At 29.3% G+C, this 13,528-nt stretch overlaps 1 protein-coding gene across 1 annotated transcript in view; it reads right to left on the minus strand.

The window, feature by feature from the left end:
- Positions 1–8,198, minus strand: part of Cul5 (cullin 5) — a 92,086-nt gene extending 83,888 nt beyond the window's left edge. The window contains exon 1 of the mRNA XM_075370699.1: positions 8,175–8,198. Coding sequence (XP_075226814.1) covers positions 8,175–8,192 — 18 coding nt within the window. The 5' untranslated portion in view covers positions 8,193–8,198. The remainder of the gene's footprint in view (positions 1–8,174) is intronic.
- Between the last annotated feature and the right edge of the window lie 5,330 nt (positions 8,199–13,528).

The raw sequence follows: 13,528 nt of genomic DNA on the forward strand, positions 1-13,528 counted from the left end.
AAACACAACACTAATTAATATCTCACTCTTCAAACAACCCAAAAATAAAATGCCTAAATATAAAAACTATTATTTTTGCATGAAAAATTACTACTAATTTTTAAGCTAAATTTATCAAAAACTGAACATAAATTTTTTACATAATTTTATTTTCAGTTCATTGTTGTACAAATGCTAGACTTTTTTTCATATATTTTGACCGGTTACAGGCAATACTAATTGCTGTAATTTTTACAAGAATTACTATAAAAAAAAACTTTCTTTACATTTTTAATCACTATATTTTACATTTGACATTTTAGAAATATTTCTAAAATATGTTATTATGAGTTTGCATATTGGCAAAATTTGTTACTACAAAAACTATTAAATGCGATTATGAAAACTGCTGTGTGTGATTAAGTATAACACTTTTGAGTAAAAGGAAGGTTGGAAGGTTCCAGATTACCTCTCATAGTTCTTTTTTTTTTGTTTATTTCAACTATTAATTAATTTCATTTTATTACTTTTGTGACAACAGCAATTACAGCAACTTCCATTAATCATGTCACATATCCACAAAAAATACAAACATTTTACATAGAACATAAAAAAAAATATATTGTAACATTTTTCACTACAAAATTTCCATTTTAATTTTCTTTAAACAAGCTTTTGGTTCAGGCCGTGAATTAATCATTAAAAAAACAATTGTACATAAATTGTAATAAAACACCACCAATAAATTAATAACTGCAAAAGAATTCACCATTACCATTTGTGAAATCCTCCACACAGTATTAGCTGCCATTTATGATGCCTAAACGTTTGGTGGTTAAATGAAAAAAAAAAAAAAAAAAAACAGCAATACTTGCTACTTAAAAATACATGGTAATGGTAGCAAATTTAATTTCTTAAAAATTGTTCTGCACAAAATCATCTTGAGCTCAAATGACTTTCTTCTGTGTAAAAAAAAATGGTATGCCTCAACTAAATCATCTCAGAATATTAAAGCACAGTAAGCATAACTGTAATAGACAAACTAATAAAATTTTTTTAATTAACTAATTTACTAAAATTAAGCTTTATTTTAATTAGCAAATATCACAGAGGTATACTGTCAGCATGTTAACGTAATGTATAATCGATTACAAACATCCCTTTGGGAAGGCATAGTTATATCACATACTGAGCTAAATAATCCGACAAATATTAATATATTCGAGGGACAAACATTAGTCCAGGATATCCATTCAAATTCTGTAAGTGAAAATGACATTAATACAAACAATTAAATTTCAGGGGATGAGTAAATCACATTTCCAAAAGAAAAAATTTAAACAAAACTGAACAACTGCAACTACTTTCTGGTTTATTACTACAGATTAATAATTTTAATCAGTTAATGGGATAAAAACATGAACTAAGACATCAGTGAAAATAAAGATGAAGACAATAAAGATGCAGCTAATGTTTTTCAGTCCAAAAAGTGCTCGACAGCATAGAATTGACAATCAAATGCTTCAAGATACATAAAAATGTCAGTTAGATATGTATGCTACCTACATTCAATCAAGTCATGATTAAAAAATTTTTTTTAAATAGTGCTGCAGTAAAATATTAGTAATTAAAGAGGTTAGTCTATGAACAGAAATTGTTTAATTTCTTCTTTTTTTAAATTTAAAAGATGATTTGTTTACTAGATTTAAATATTTGTTGTTTTTATCAACACTAATTAAAAAAAAAAGTTATTTTTAATGTTGTAACTTTCATTATTTATAAATACTTTTTATAAACAACTTAATTTATTAATCATGTTTATTATTGAATTGTGAGCTCCAGTTGAAATACCTAGTAATAAATTAATAACCAGATGTCACAGCACAAGATTAATATGTAGTCCATTACTGAATTTAATCATGAAGTAGTTTTACAAATTAAAACATTCCTCCCCCTTTATGAATCATGAGGGCTTGCTGATGATGAGGGGGCTTGAGTCCTCAGAGATACAAAGTGGCTGGACCGAAGGTGAGACCATATTGTTGGGGTATTTGTTGAGAGTGAGACTAAGGAATGATTCCTGAAGAGGACAGCAGCTCTTTCATTAGCTGTTAAGGGCATAGGTCAGGAAGACTTAAACGGTCATATCAACATCACTCGATCTTCTGTGTACTGTGCAGCTGAAAGCAACAGAAAACTATGACTGTTTTTTTTCCAGGAAAATTTAGCTTTCTGCATTTCCATATAACAAAGATGGAGGCACCTTCCTTGGTAAAATATTCATTAGGTAAACTAGATCTCCAGGTGGGACTGCTAAGAAAGGGGTCACCAGAAAAATAAAAAATAACATTCTACGAGTCGGAGCATGGAATGTTAGAAGTCTAAAAAAGGTTGGTAGTTTAGAAAATTTAAAGAGGGAAATGGGCAGGTTAAATGTAGATTTAGAAGGAATTAGTGAAGTTTTTGGTCATGTGATTTTAAAATAATTAACTCAGCATCAAATACAGGTATTTCAAAAAGCATAGTGATAGAATCATTGAAATCAGGATAAAATCAAAACCTAAGCCGACAATGATTGTTAACGTCTATACGCCTACAACTGCCCATGATGATGTGATAGTGAATGTATATAAAGAAATTGACAAAACAATCAAACACATAACAGTATGAAAATTTAATAATAATAGGAAATTAGAATGCAAGCATCAGAAAAAACAAAGTAGGAAATATTGTGAGTGAATACAGGCTGGGCAAACAAAATGAAAGAGGAGACAAACTGATTGAGTTTTGCATGAAGTATAATTTAGTAATTGCAAACACCTGGGTGTTTGTCATTACTAAATTATGGATTTATACATCATAATAGAATACACTCATGGAAAAAGCTGGGCGTTACTGCAAGTTATCAGATATATTACATCATGATTAAGCAAAGATTTAGAAATCAACTCGTTGACGAGGAGCAGACATTGATAGCGACCATAATTTAGTGATAATGAAATGTAGATTGGAGTTTAAAAACCTGAAGAAAAGGTGCCAGGTGAATAGGTGGAATTTAGAGAAGCTTGAGGAAGAGGAAGTAAAGATTTTTCAGGAGGGCATCACAAGAGATCTAATTAAAAAGATAAGATAGAAAATATAGAAGAATGGGAGAATGTAAAAAGGAAATTCTTAAATCAACAGAACCAAACCTAGGTGAAACAAAGAGAACTGGTAGAAAACTGTGGATATAAGAAGATACATTGCAGCTGATGGATGAGTGTAGAAAGTATAAGAATACTAGTGATGAAGAAGGTAAAAGGACCTAACGACAATTAAGAAATATTATTAAAAGGAAGTGCAAATTAGAGAAAGATGAATGGATTAAAGAAAAGTGTTTGGTGGTGGAAAAAGAAATGATCATTGGTAACATACAGGAAGGTTAAGGAGAATTTTGTGGTACATAAGTTAAAATCTATTATGTATTAAATAAACATGGTACACCAATTTATAATATAAAAGAAAAGTTGTCAGGTGGGTGAAATATATTGAAGTTATACAGAGGAAATTAATTAGAAACTGGTGTTATAAAGGAAGAAGAGACAGTCGAAGAGGATGGAAAAGGAGATACTGAGATCTGAATTTAATAGAGCATTAAAAGATTTGACTGGCAGAAAGGCTCCTGGGATAGACGGGATACCTGCAGAATTAATGCACAGTACAGGTGAGGAAGTGACAGATTATACAAACTGGTGTATAATATTTATTAAAAAGTAGAAGTTCTGTCACACTTCAAAAAGAGTGTTATTGTCATGATACCAAAGAAAGCAGGAGCAGATAAATGTGAAGAATAGAGAACAATTAGCTTAACTACCCACGCATCAAAAATCTTAACTAGAATTCTGTTCAGAAGAAGTGTTAGGAGAACACCAATTTGGTTTCAGGAAAAGTATACGAATAAGGGAAGCAATTTTAGTGCTCAGATTAACAATAGAAAGAAGATTAAAGAAAAACAAGCAAGACACTTGTAAACTTAGAAAAGGCATTTGATAACATAGACTGGAATAAAATGTTCAGCATTTTAAAAAATTTAGGGTTCAAGCAAAGAGAGAGAAGAACAACTGCTAACATTTACAGGAACCATATGGCAACAGTAATAATCGAAGAACTTAAGAAAGAAGCAGTAATAAAAAAGGAAGTCCGACAAGAATGTTCCCTATCCTCATTACTTTTTAATCTTTACATAGAACTAGCAGTTAATGATGTTAAAGAACAGTTTAGATCCAAAGTAACCATGCAAGGTGAAAAAATAAAGATGCTAAGATTATCTGATGATGTAGTAATTCTAGCTAAGAGTAAAAAGAATTTAGATTAAACAATGAATAAGTCCTATTCAGGAACTACCACATGAAAATAAACAAGAACAAAATGAAAGTAATGAATTGTAGTAGATATAAAATAGATGGACCACTGAATATAAAAATAGGATGAGAAAAGACTATGGAGGTAAAAGAATTTTGTTATTTGGAAAGTAAAATTACTTAAGATGGGCGAAGCAGTAGCGATATAAAATGCTGAATAGCACAGGCAAAAACGAGATTTCAGTCAGAAATACAATCTGCTTACATCAAATATTAATTTACACATCAGGAAAGCATTTTTGAAGGTATATGTATGGAACGTAGCTTTATATGGAAGTGAAGCTTGGACAATCGGAGTAACTTGAGAAGAAAAGATTAGAAGCTTTTGAGATGTAGTGCTACAGGAGAATGTTAAAAATCAGACTGGTAGATAAAGTGACAAATGAAGAGGTATTGTAGCAAACTGATTAAAGAAGATTTTGGAAAAATATAGCTAAAAGAAGAAACACACTTATAAGCCACATCTTAAGGCATCCTGGAATAGTTGCTTTGATGTTGGAGGGACAGGTAGACAGGAAAAATTGTGCAGGCAGGCAATGTTTTGAATATGTAAAACAAATTGTTAGGGATGTAGGATGTAGGGGGTATATCAAAATGAAATGACTGGCACTAGATAGGGAATCTTGGAGAGCTGCATCAAACCAGTCAGATGAATGAAAAAACTAAAAATCATATTCCTGGCATTTGTCAATATAAAAAAAATTGCCCATAGTTATTAAAAAATAAGAAAAAGAAATTTACATAATGATACTTAAACTACAAAGGATTTGAAAAACTCTTATGAAAATTAGACTATAAAGGGGAAGGCTGGGTTCTCCATTGTATTAATGCAAGTCATGCCTACAATGCGAATCTCTGAATATAACCATATCTGAATATAATTTCTGAACCATAATCAAGGTGCATTATACTGTAAATTATTTTATTCCTAAATCACCGGATACTAGAATGTTAATCAAATCTCAAATATAATTTTTTTTTAAATGCAAGATATAATTCTAATGAAATTTTTTTTTGTCTCAGTCATTTGACTGGTTTGATGCAGCTCTCCAAGATTTCCTATCTAGTGCTAGTGATGAAATTTTAATCGATTTATTATTAACTACGAAACTTTATGCTTACACTTTTTTTAGCATCTAGCAATTTTCACAAATTATTAAAAAACATTTCACATTTCTTAATAGGATTATTTTTAAAACTTATTAGCCTTTTTTTAAAACTAAAATGTGTTAATGGTAAGCGTAATAATATATTTTTACATATAATTTATAATCAAAGAAATTTTTTCAAAATTAATTTTAAAAAATCTTTCTTTTTTAAATGAAATTTAATTTTTGCAAGCTCAAGATTACAAGGCACTACTACTACTAATGTTACTTACAAATAATAATCAAACTTAAAAGATAACAAATTTTAATAGAATACTAATAAATTATTTAAAGTCTCTTCGTTTCATAAATTAATTTCTTTTACTTCAAAGAAACTTTATTAAACTAGTTTAATTTAATAAAAATTAAGATGATCCAGCACTCACTTAACAGTGAAGATGATCCAGTAGTGCTGGACCTGAGGTTTTTTCAAGTTGTACTACATCCTCACCTCAGTATACATATCCCATACTTGTGTGAATGTATGATTCAGGTATATATGTATAAATACTTATGCATACTTACACTGGCATAATTTAGATACATATTTTACAATAAATAATAGAGTTGACAAAATTAGTATTAATTTTCACAAGCTATGTCACGTGTACAGAATCAAATTTAGAATGTTTACATGAAGGGTGAACTAAGGTATAATTTGTGGGTTTTTTTATAGAATATTTCCGTTATTAAAATAAAATAATAAAATCAAGTTAATAAAGTGATAAAATGAGGAAATAAGGTAATCAAATGGTGATTTTTATATAGGCTCACCATATGATTCTTTTACAGATAATTTTTTTTTTTCAATTTTCTTCCTTACTGTTTTAAATGTATGTGGGGAATTAGAATAAAATAAAGGTTCTCCAACATATTGCAAAAATAATTAATCCTTTAACCCTTACAATGGTATCCTCATGTATCATCCTACAAGAAACATAACTTCATACTGATGAACATAAAAAAATGGGTTTTTCTATAAAAGTCTAACATATGAAGAATTGGGCCTTATGGGTTATACGATCACCACTATAAATATCCAATAAATATTTGTCCATGTTCGGTTATGAAATAACCAAATAAATATATATTTATTTGTTAAAAGACCCACCAAACTTAACTTACACTCGCTTTGCTCACTAACCTTGACTAGTGAGCGTTCCCCTTAACTCTGGTTAGATTATATTTATACTTTTAGATTTATTTATTATACATATATCTGGTTATCTCATAACCGAACATGGGCAGATATTTACTGGATATTTATAGTGGTGGTCATATAACCCATGAGACCTGAAGAATTAAATCAATTCATCTTCAATAAGAATTTTTACAACATCTGGAGAAAATTAGGTTATTTCACTGACTATATATCTGTAAAGCAATTTAAATCAATTTCATCCAGACTAGACCTAATGTAAAGAAATTTCCTTTTTTACTCCCAAATTGCTGTCAGTCACCTGTGAACTCGCTATTAAGTCTAGTCCTGTAGAGGTGTATAAAATTAAACGGCTTTCACAATTAGAAAACCAGAAACTTCATTAAACAAATAGGCAAATTTGACATGTTAACAATATACAAGACAATTCCAATATTATTTCATCTTACCTCATCAATAAAAATATGAATAAATTAAAAAACACACATCCTATGAATGACAAGTTTACAGTAAAAAATAATGTTTTTTTTTTTTTATTCTCAGCAACTAAAAAATGCAGGAAAAATAAATAAACCCATTTCAACTATGAAAAAATTTATTGTGTATGGAATTACATGCCTGATAACCAATGTTTTATGAGCAAATTTCATTTAGTGGCATGGGACGTTTTGTGAATCTGACCGAACACCAGTTTTAAACTTACACAATTTTTTCTATCTGAGTTTTTACATGTTTTCTATCTTTTTTTTTACATGATGAATTTTAAAGAAAGCTACACCAGTCCAGGATTTAAACAGAAAATATAACTCTTATGTTAATTTTAGTGGATTTAGGTTAATTACAAATAAAGATATCAAGCAAATAATATTAAATTAATTATCTTTTACTTATATCACAATAATGAAAACTATAAAAAATGAGAAAAAACTGAAAAAGCTTTTTTTCTCTAAATACTAAGATAAAACCAGTAAAAAAATAACTATCCAACTTGAATTGTCAAGTCAAATCTGTTATAAAATCTTAACTCTAAATGAATAAAACACGATCGTTTTAAACGACTAAGACGAGTTAAATTTACTTAAAGCAGAAATTACTTTCTACGTGATAACGTAAATATAAGACAAAAAACTATTTTAAATTATAAATAAACAAAAAAACAAGGTTAGGTTTATTCAAATATTTATTTTCTCAATAATTACAAAAGTTATACGAAATGGCTTAAAATACAACGTAAATTCTAATCAAATTTTCATAAATTTATGTTATTTTGTAAATATAAAATAATTAAACAACAAAAAGCTGGTTCAAATTTAATAGTTGTCAGCCTAGTTCATACTAGTTAAAGTGGGGTTAAAGAGTAAATTTCACTTAAAATTACATTTTCTTCATTAAAAAATCACATACATATCAAAGTCATAATAAAGAGTACTTTATTGAATATTCTATTACATAGTTTCTTAATGTGTAAAATTACCGGTTCACACATACCTTCAACATAGCCGCCATGACAACTCCTATTCCACCATTTAGTAGGGATAATCCAACGAATACGAAAAATATCGTATTCGTTTTTAACTTGCATGTTACATCAACAATTATTCAATCCTTTATGGTAACTAACAATGTTATTTTTTTAAATTTATCATAGGTGGATTATTGTTCTTTTTTAGTTGTAATTAAGAACAGGTAGAAAGGCAGTCTATGCAGGCGGGAGCTTCAAAGTTACGAAAATGGTACAAGTGTATATAATTTTGAGTTTTTGTTTTATAATTTTCTCCAGAATTGCCAAAGTTTTAAGAAAAACTTTCATGTTATTCTTCACTAGTTTTATGACTAACATCATATTAATTCATAAATATCGTTAGATCAACCTAATACTGGCATTCGTTCTACGTTCTCTAAACTAAGAGCAAAACACCTCGGACATCTGTAAAATTCATAAAACTCTGTTAATATGTCTTTATGTACCCTGTAATTATGTAGAATGGGGAATTATATTTTCAGTCACATTTGATCTGCATCACAGACTATTACGGATTTTAATAATTTTTTTTTTTTTTTATCATAAATAGCAAACATTCTCCGACAATTCAACACCATGTTGTATGAATAAAATTACTATAAAAATTTTCTTTCCTCAGTTTTCTATCATTAATTAATCAAAAGAAGCAAACACAAAATTCTATTCAAACCTTATTTTGAGCATAATCTAATGTAAATAAAACATTAGGATATATTTTAACTTGTTTCAATTCTACTAATGAGAGCAAAACAATATACAAGAATCTATAAACAACAATTAATATGAAACTAATTATTGAAATGGCTATAAAAAATTACTACAAGTAATTAATAAGAATAAATCACAGTTTAAAAAATATAGCTGTTCTAGTTAAGCACACAGCTGCAGACTAAAGTTTAACCTGAAAAATTAATCTTTAAAAATTATATAATACATTTTTATTTTCTTATGTTTTGTCATAAAAATAATTCATATTTTTAGTTTTGCTTGTTTATCTTTTGGAAATAATTGCAAATATAGTGTTCAAAAAGTGGTCTCAATAACAAGATATTCAGTTATTTAGATAACAATGTTGAAAAATATTTATTTCTTTTTATTTACTAAAGACAGGAAAAATGAGTTTTATTGCAACATAACTTGGATGAGCAAGTCTGGTTTACTGAACTGTATTATGAAAAATAATGCACAATTAAAAAATATATAAATGGGCTAAATAAGAACTTTTCATAACAACTGTAGGAGGTAGAGAAAAATAGACTTAAAAATATATTCAACATGTTATGATATTTATAAAGAATTAATTTATTTTAAAACATAATTTTTTTTGAATTATAATTAATGAAATATTAAGTCATAACTCTTTGATAAAATAAGAATGTAAAAAAAGTGAAAACTAATAAAACATTAAAGCATTCACAAAGTTAATTATGAAAGTCTAATATTACTAACTAACCATAAAAAAAAGACCGAGGATTAATCACTCTCTTATATCTTAGAATATGACTTATTACTGAACTATTGTTATAATACTGTAGAAGGTATATTCTTCAACCCTGAAATGAATTTCATTGTTACAAGGAATACTGTTAAGGAGTTGAATGCACCTGCTTTGTCAATGTGACCAAAAAAATGTAGCAACTGAATTTTTATTAGCAGAAAAAGTGACATTCATTGCTGTCTATAAGACTTTATGGTGAAGAACTGTTGATAGATTTACTGTGAGGAGATGGCCAATAAATTTTTGTGCATCAGAAACTGGTAAAGCAAATATTGAGTAGAACTTCGTAATGATCGACCAGTTTCTTTCTGATGGGAAGCACCAAAATAAGTGGATGAATCTATTCATAATGACTGCCGCATCACACAAAAACACATCATCCAGATAAGCATATCAAAAAAGCAATTATTTAGGGTGATGAAACTTCACAGCTACATCTTTACGACCTAGAAGAAGAACAGCAATGTTTTGAATGCTGGCACTATGGTTTGCTACAATCAAAAAATTCAGAACATAGTCTTTGCAAAAAAGATTCTCCTGACAATGATGTGGGATTCCAAGTTTACTTGACTGACTACCAGAAAGCCAAGTCGACTTTAAATTTTTTGCAGTACATAGAGACATTAAAATACATTAAGACACCTGTGTGTTGTATTTGATGATCTGCAGCACCAATAATTCTACAATCTTATAATGCTCGACCACAGATGGAATCACCAAGACTCTTATTAAGTTTATATTTGAACCTATTACACACTCAAAAAATTTGGCATCCCAATTTCCACAGTTAAAGTAACAAAAGTGTATTTATTCATTTCACAATAGATGATGAACTAATAGACACAGTGAAGTCATGGATAAAGGAAAGATCGCTGACATTCTTCATTGGTGGAATGAGAAAATATTAGGGGAAATCTCTTTTCACTTGTGACTGTGCATTAAATTTCAGCAATCCCTGATATTAAGGTCTTAACTAACCTTCATCACTCTTTTCAGAATAACTGTTATATAAAGTTAGTTTCTTTTTCATCTCAGTCTACCATCCAAATTTCACACCTAAACAGAGTAACACTTCAAATATATTTTCATTTCAATAATAATTTCCTTGACACCTGAGTGATTTTATTTAAATATGTTTTTGTTTCATCCCACCTTAGTTTCCTATATTCATATTACAATTATAGGTATATCTATCATAATAGGTAATAGGTAATAATATAATATCATTAATAATTACAGAAATAGTTTTATGGGATCTAATTGGCTGACTTCTTTAAATTATTTAATGCTTTTGATCTTACGCAAACACATATAAACTTTAAGTAGTTAGATGCTTTACAGGAAAAAGTTTGTTGATTACACTCTCAATAAAAATGAATGGGCTGACTTTACCATCATCTATTATGCTTTATTCCATAGTATTGTTAATTACGGCATTATTTCTTGGAGTGGAGCTTAGAAAAATGTAATAGAAATACTAAAAAATATGCAAAATGGACTTTTAAATATTATAACAAAGAAATAGAAAGACTAAGTCTTTAAATTTAAAACAATCTTTTACAAATGAATCTTTAATCTACCACTATAACAAAATGAAGATTACTAGCAAAACAAGTAATAAATCTATCTTGTGAAAAAATAAACAAAACTGCACATACAAAAAGTCAGATTACTGCTATAAATAGTTTCAATTAACTACCATATAGTTTAAGAAATATGTACATAGATGAAAAGAAAATCAGAAATATGATTAAAATTGTTGAGTAATAATATACAAATTGTGATCAAACCCCCGTATATTTAGAAATCCCATTTGACAAAACCGTAAACAAAAAAGGTGAAAAAAGTGTTACGATTTGCACTGGTGGTAATGAAAAACAAAGGTGTAGTGTTATGGTTTGCATTACTTCTGATGGATCAAAATTACCTCCGTACATTGTTCTTAAAAGAAAAACTCTTCCTACCGTACAGGTAAATGGAGTTATTATCAGAGCACAGGAATTAAGTTGGATGGATGAAACCTTAATTTTAGATCGGATCAGGTGTGTATGGCAAAAGCAATCAGGAGGGTTGACATCTCTATTGCAACCAGTAGATGTCTGCTTTAACAAACCGTTCGAATCTGCATTAAAACAACTGTACAGTAAATGGATAGCTGATGAAAATTTCTTTCTCACGCCTACAGGAAGAATCTAATGCCCAGATTTTAACCGGATTTGTGTTTGGATAAAAGATGCTTGGGAAGGTATTTCCACGGAAATAGTAAGGAAAAGTTTAAAAAAACGCGGAATATCTAATGAACTTGATAGTAGTGAAGTAGATCACCTTTGGCAGAACGACGTGGAGACTACCGGTAACTCTTTTGCAGACTTTAACAGTGACAGTGATTAATTAAAAATAAAATCCCATATTAAAGTGTATTGAAATGATCCTTTTCAACATGATACTTTCTTTTAATTTTTCTGGCCTATTGATTCTGAAGTAAACTAGTACTTCGGTAATTAATTATTAATTTTTTTTTTGTCTTCAGTCATTTGACTGGTTTGATGCAGCTCTCCAAGATTCCCTATCTAGTGCTAGTCGTTTCATTTCAGTATACCCTCTACATCCTACATCCCTAACAATTTGTTTTACATACTCCAAACGTGGCCTGCCTACACAATTTTTCCCTTCTACCTGTCCTTCCAATATTAAAGCGACTATTCCAGGATGTCTTAGTATGTGGCCTATAAGTCTGTCTCTTCTTTTAACTATATTTTTCCAAATGCTTCTTTCTTCATCTATTTGCCGCGCAATACCTCTTCATTTGTCACTTTATCCACCCGTCTGATTTTTAACATTCTCCTATAGCACCACATTTCAAAAGCTTCTAATCTTTTCTTCTAAGATACTCCGATTATCCAAGTTTCACTTCCATATAAAGCGACACTCCAAACATACCCTTTCAAAAATCTTTTCCTGACATTTAAATTAATTTTTGATGTAAACAAATTATGTTTCTGACTGAAGGCTCGTTTCGCCTGTGCTATTCGGCATTTTATATTGCTCCTGCTTCGTCCATCTTTAGTAATTCTACTTCCCAAATAACAAAATTCTTTTACCTCCATAATCTTTTCTCTTCCTATTTTTAATTCAGTGGTCCATCTTCGTTAGTTCTACTACATTTCATTTTGTTCTTGTTTATTTTCATAGGACTTTATCCATGCCGTTCATTATTTCTTCTAAATCTTTTTTACTTTTGGGTAGAATTACGATATCATCAGCAGATCGTAGCATCTTTATCTTTTCACCTTGTACTGTTACTCCGAATCTAAATTGTTCTTTAACATCATTAACTGCTAGTTCCATGTAAAGATTAAAAAGTAACGGAGATAGGGAACATCCTTGTCAGACTCCCTTTCTTATTACGGCTTCTTTCTTATGTTCTTCGATTATTACCGTTGCTGTTTGGTTCCTGTAAATGTTAACAGTTGTTCTTCTATCTCTGTATTTGAACCCTAATTTTTTTAAAATGCTAAACATTTTATTCCAGTCTACGTTATCGAATGCCTTTTCTAAGTTTACAAGTGTCTTGCTTGTTTTTCTTTAATCTTCTTTCTATTGTTAATCTGAGCACTAAAATTGCTTCCCTTGTCCCTATACTTTTCCTGAAACCAAATCGGTCTTCTCCTAACACTTCTTCCACTCTCCTCTCAATTCTTCTGTATAGAATTCTAGTTATGATTTTTGATGCATGACTAGTTAAACTAATTGTTCTGTATTCTTCACATTTATCTGCCCCTGCTTTCTTTGGTATCATGACTATAACACTTTTTTTGGAAG

This window comes from Lycorma delicatula, chromosome 7 (assembly GCF_047948215.1).
Source record: "Lycorma delicatula isolate Av1 chromosome 7, ASM4794821v1, whole genome shotgun sequence".
Lineage (NCBI taxonomy): Eukaryota > Metazoa > Arthropoda > Insecta > Hemiptera > Fulgoridae > Lycorma > Lycorma delicatula.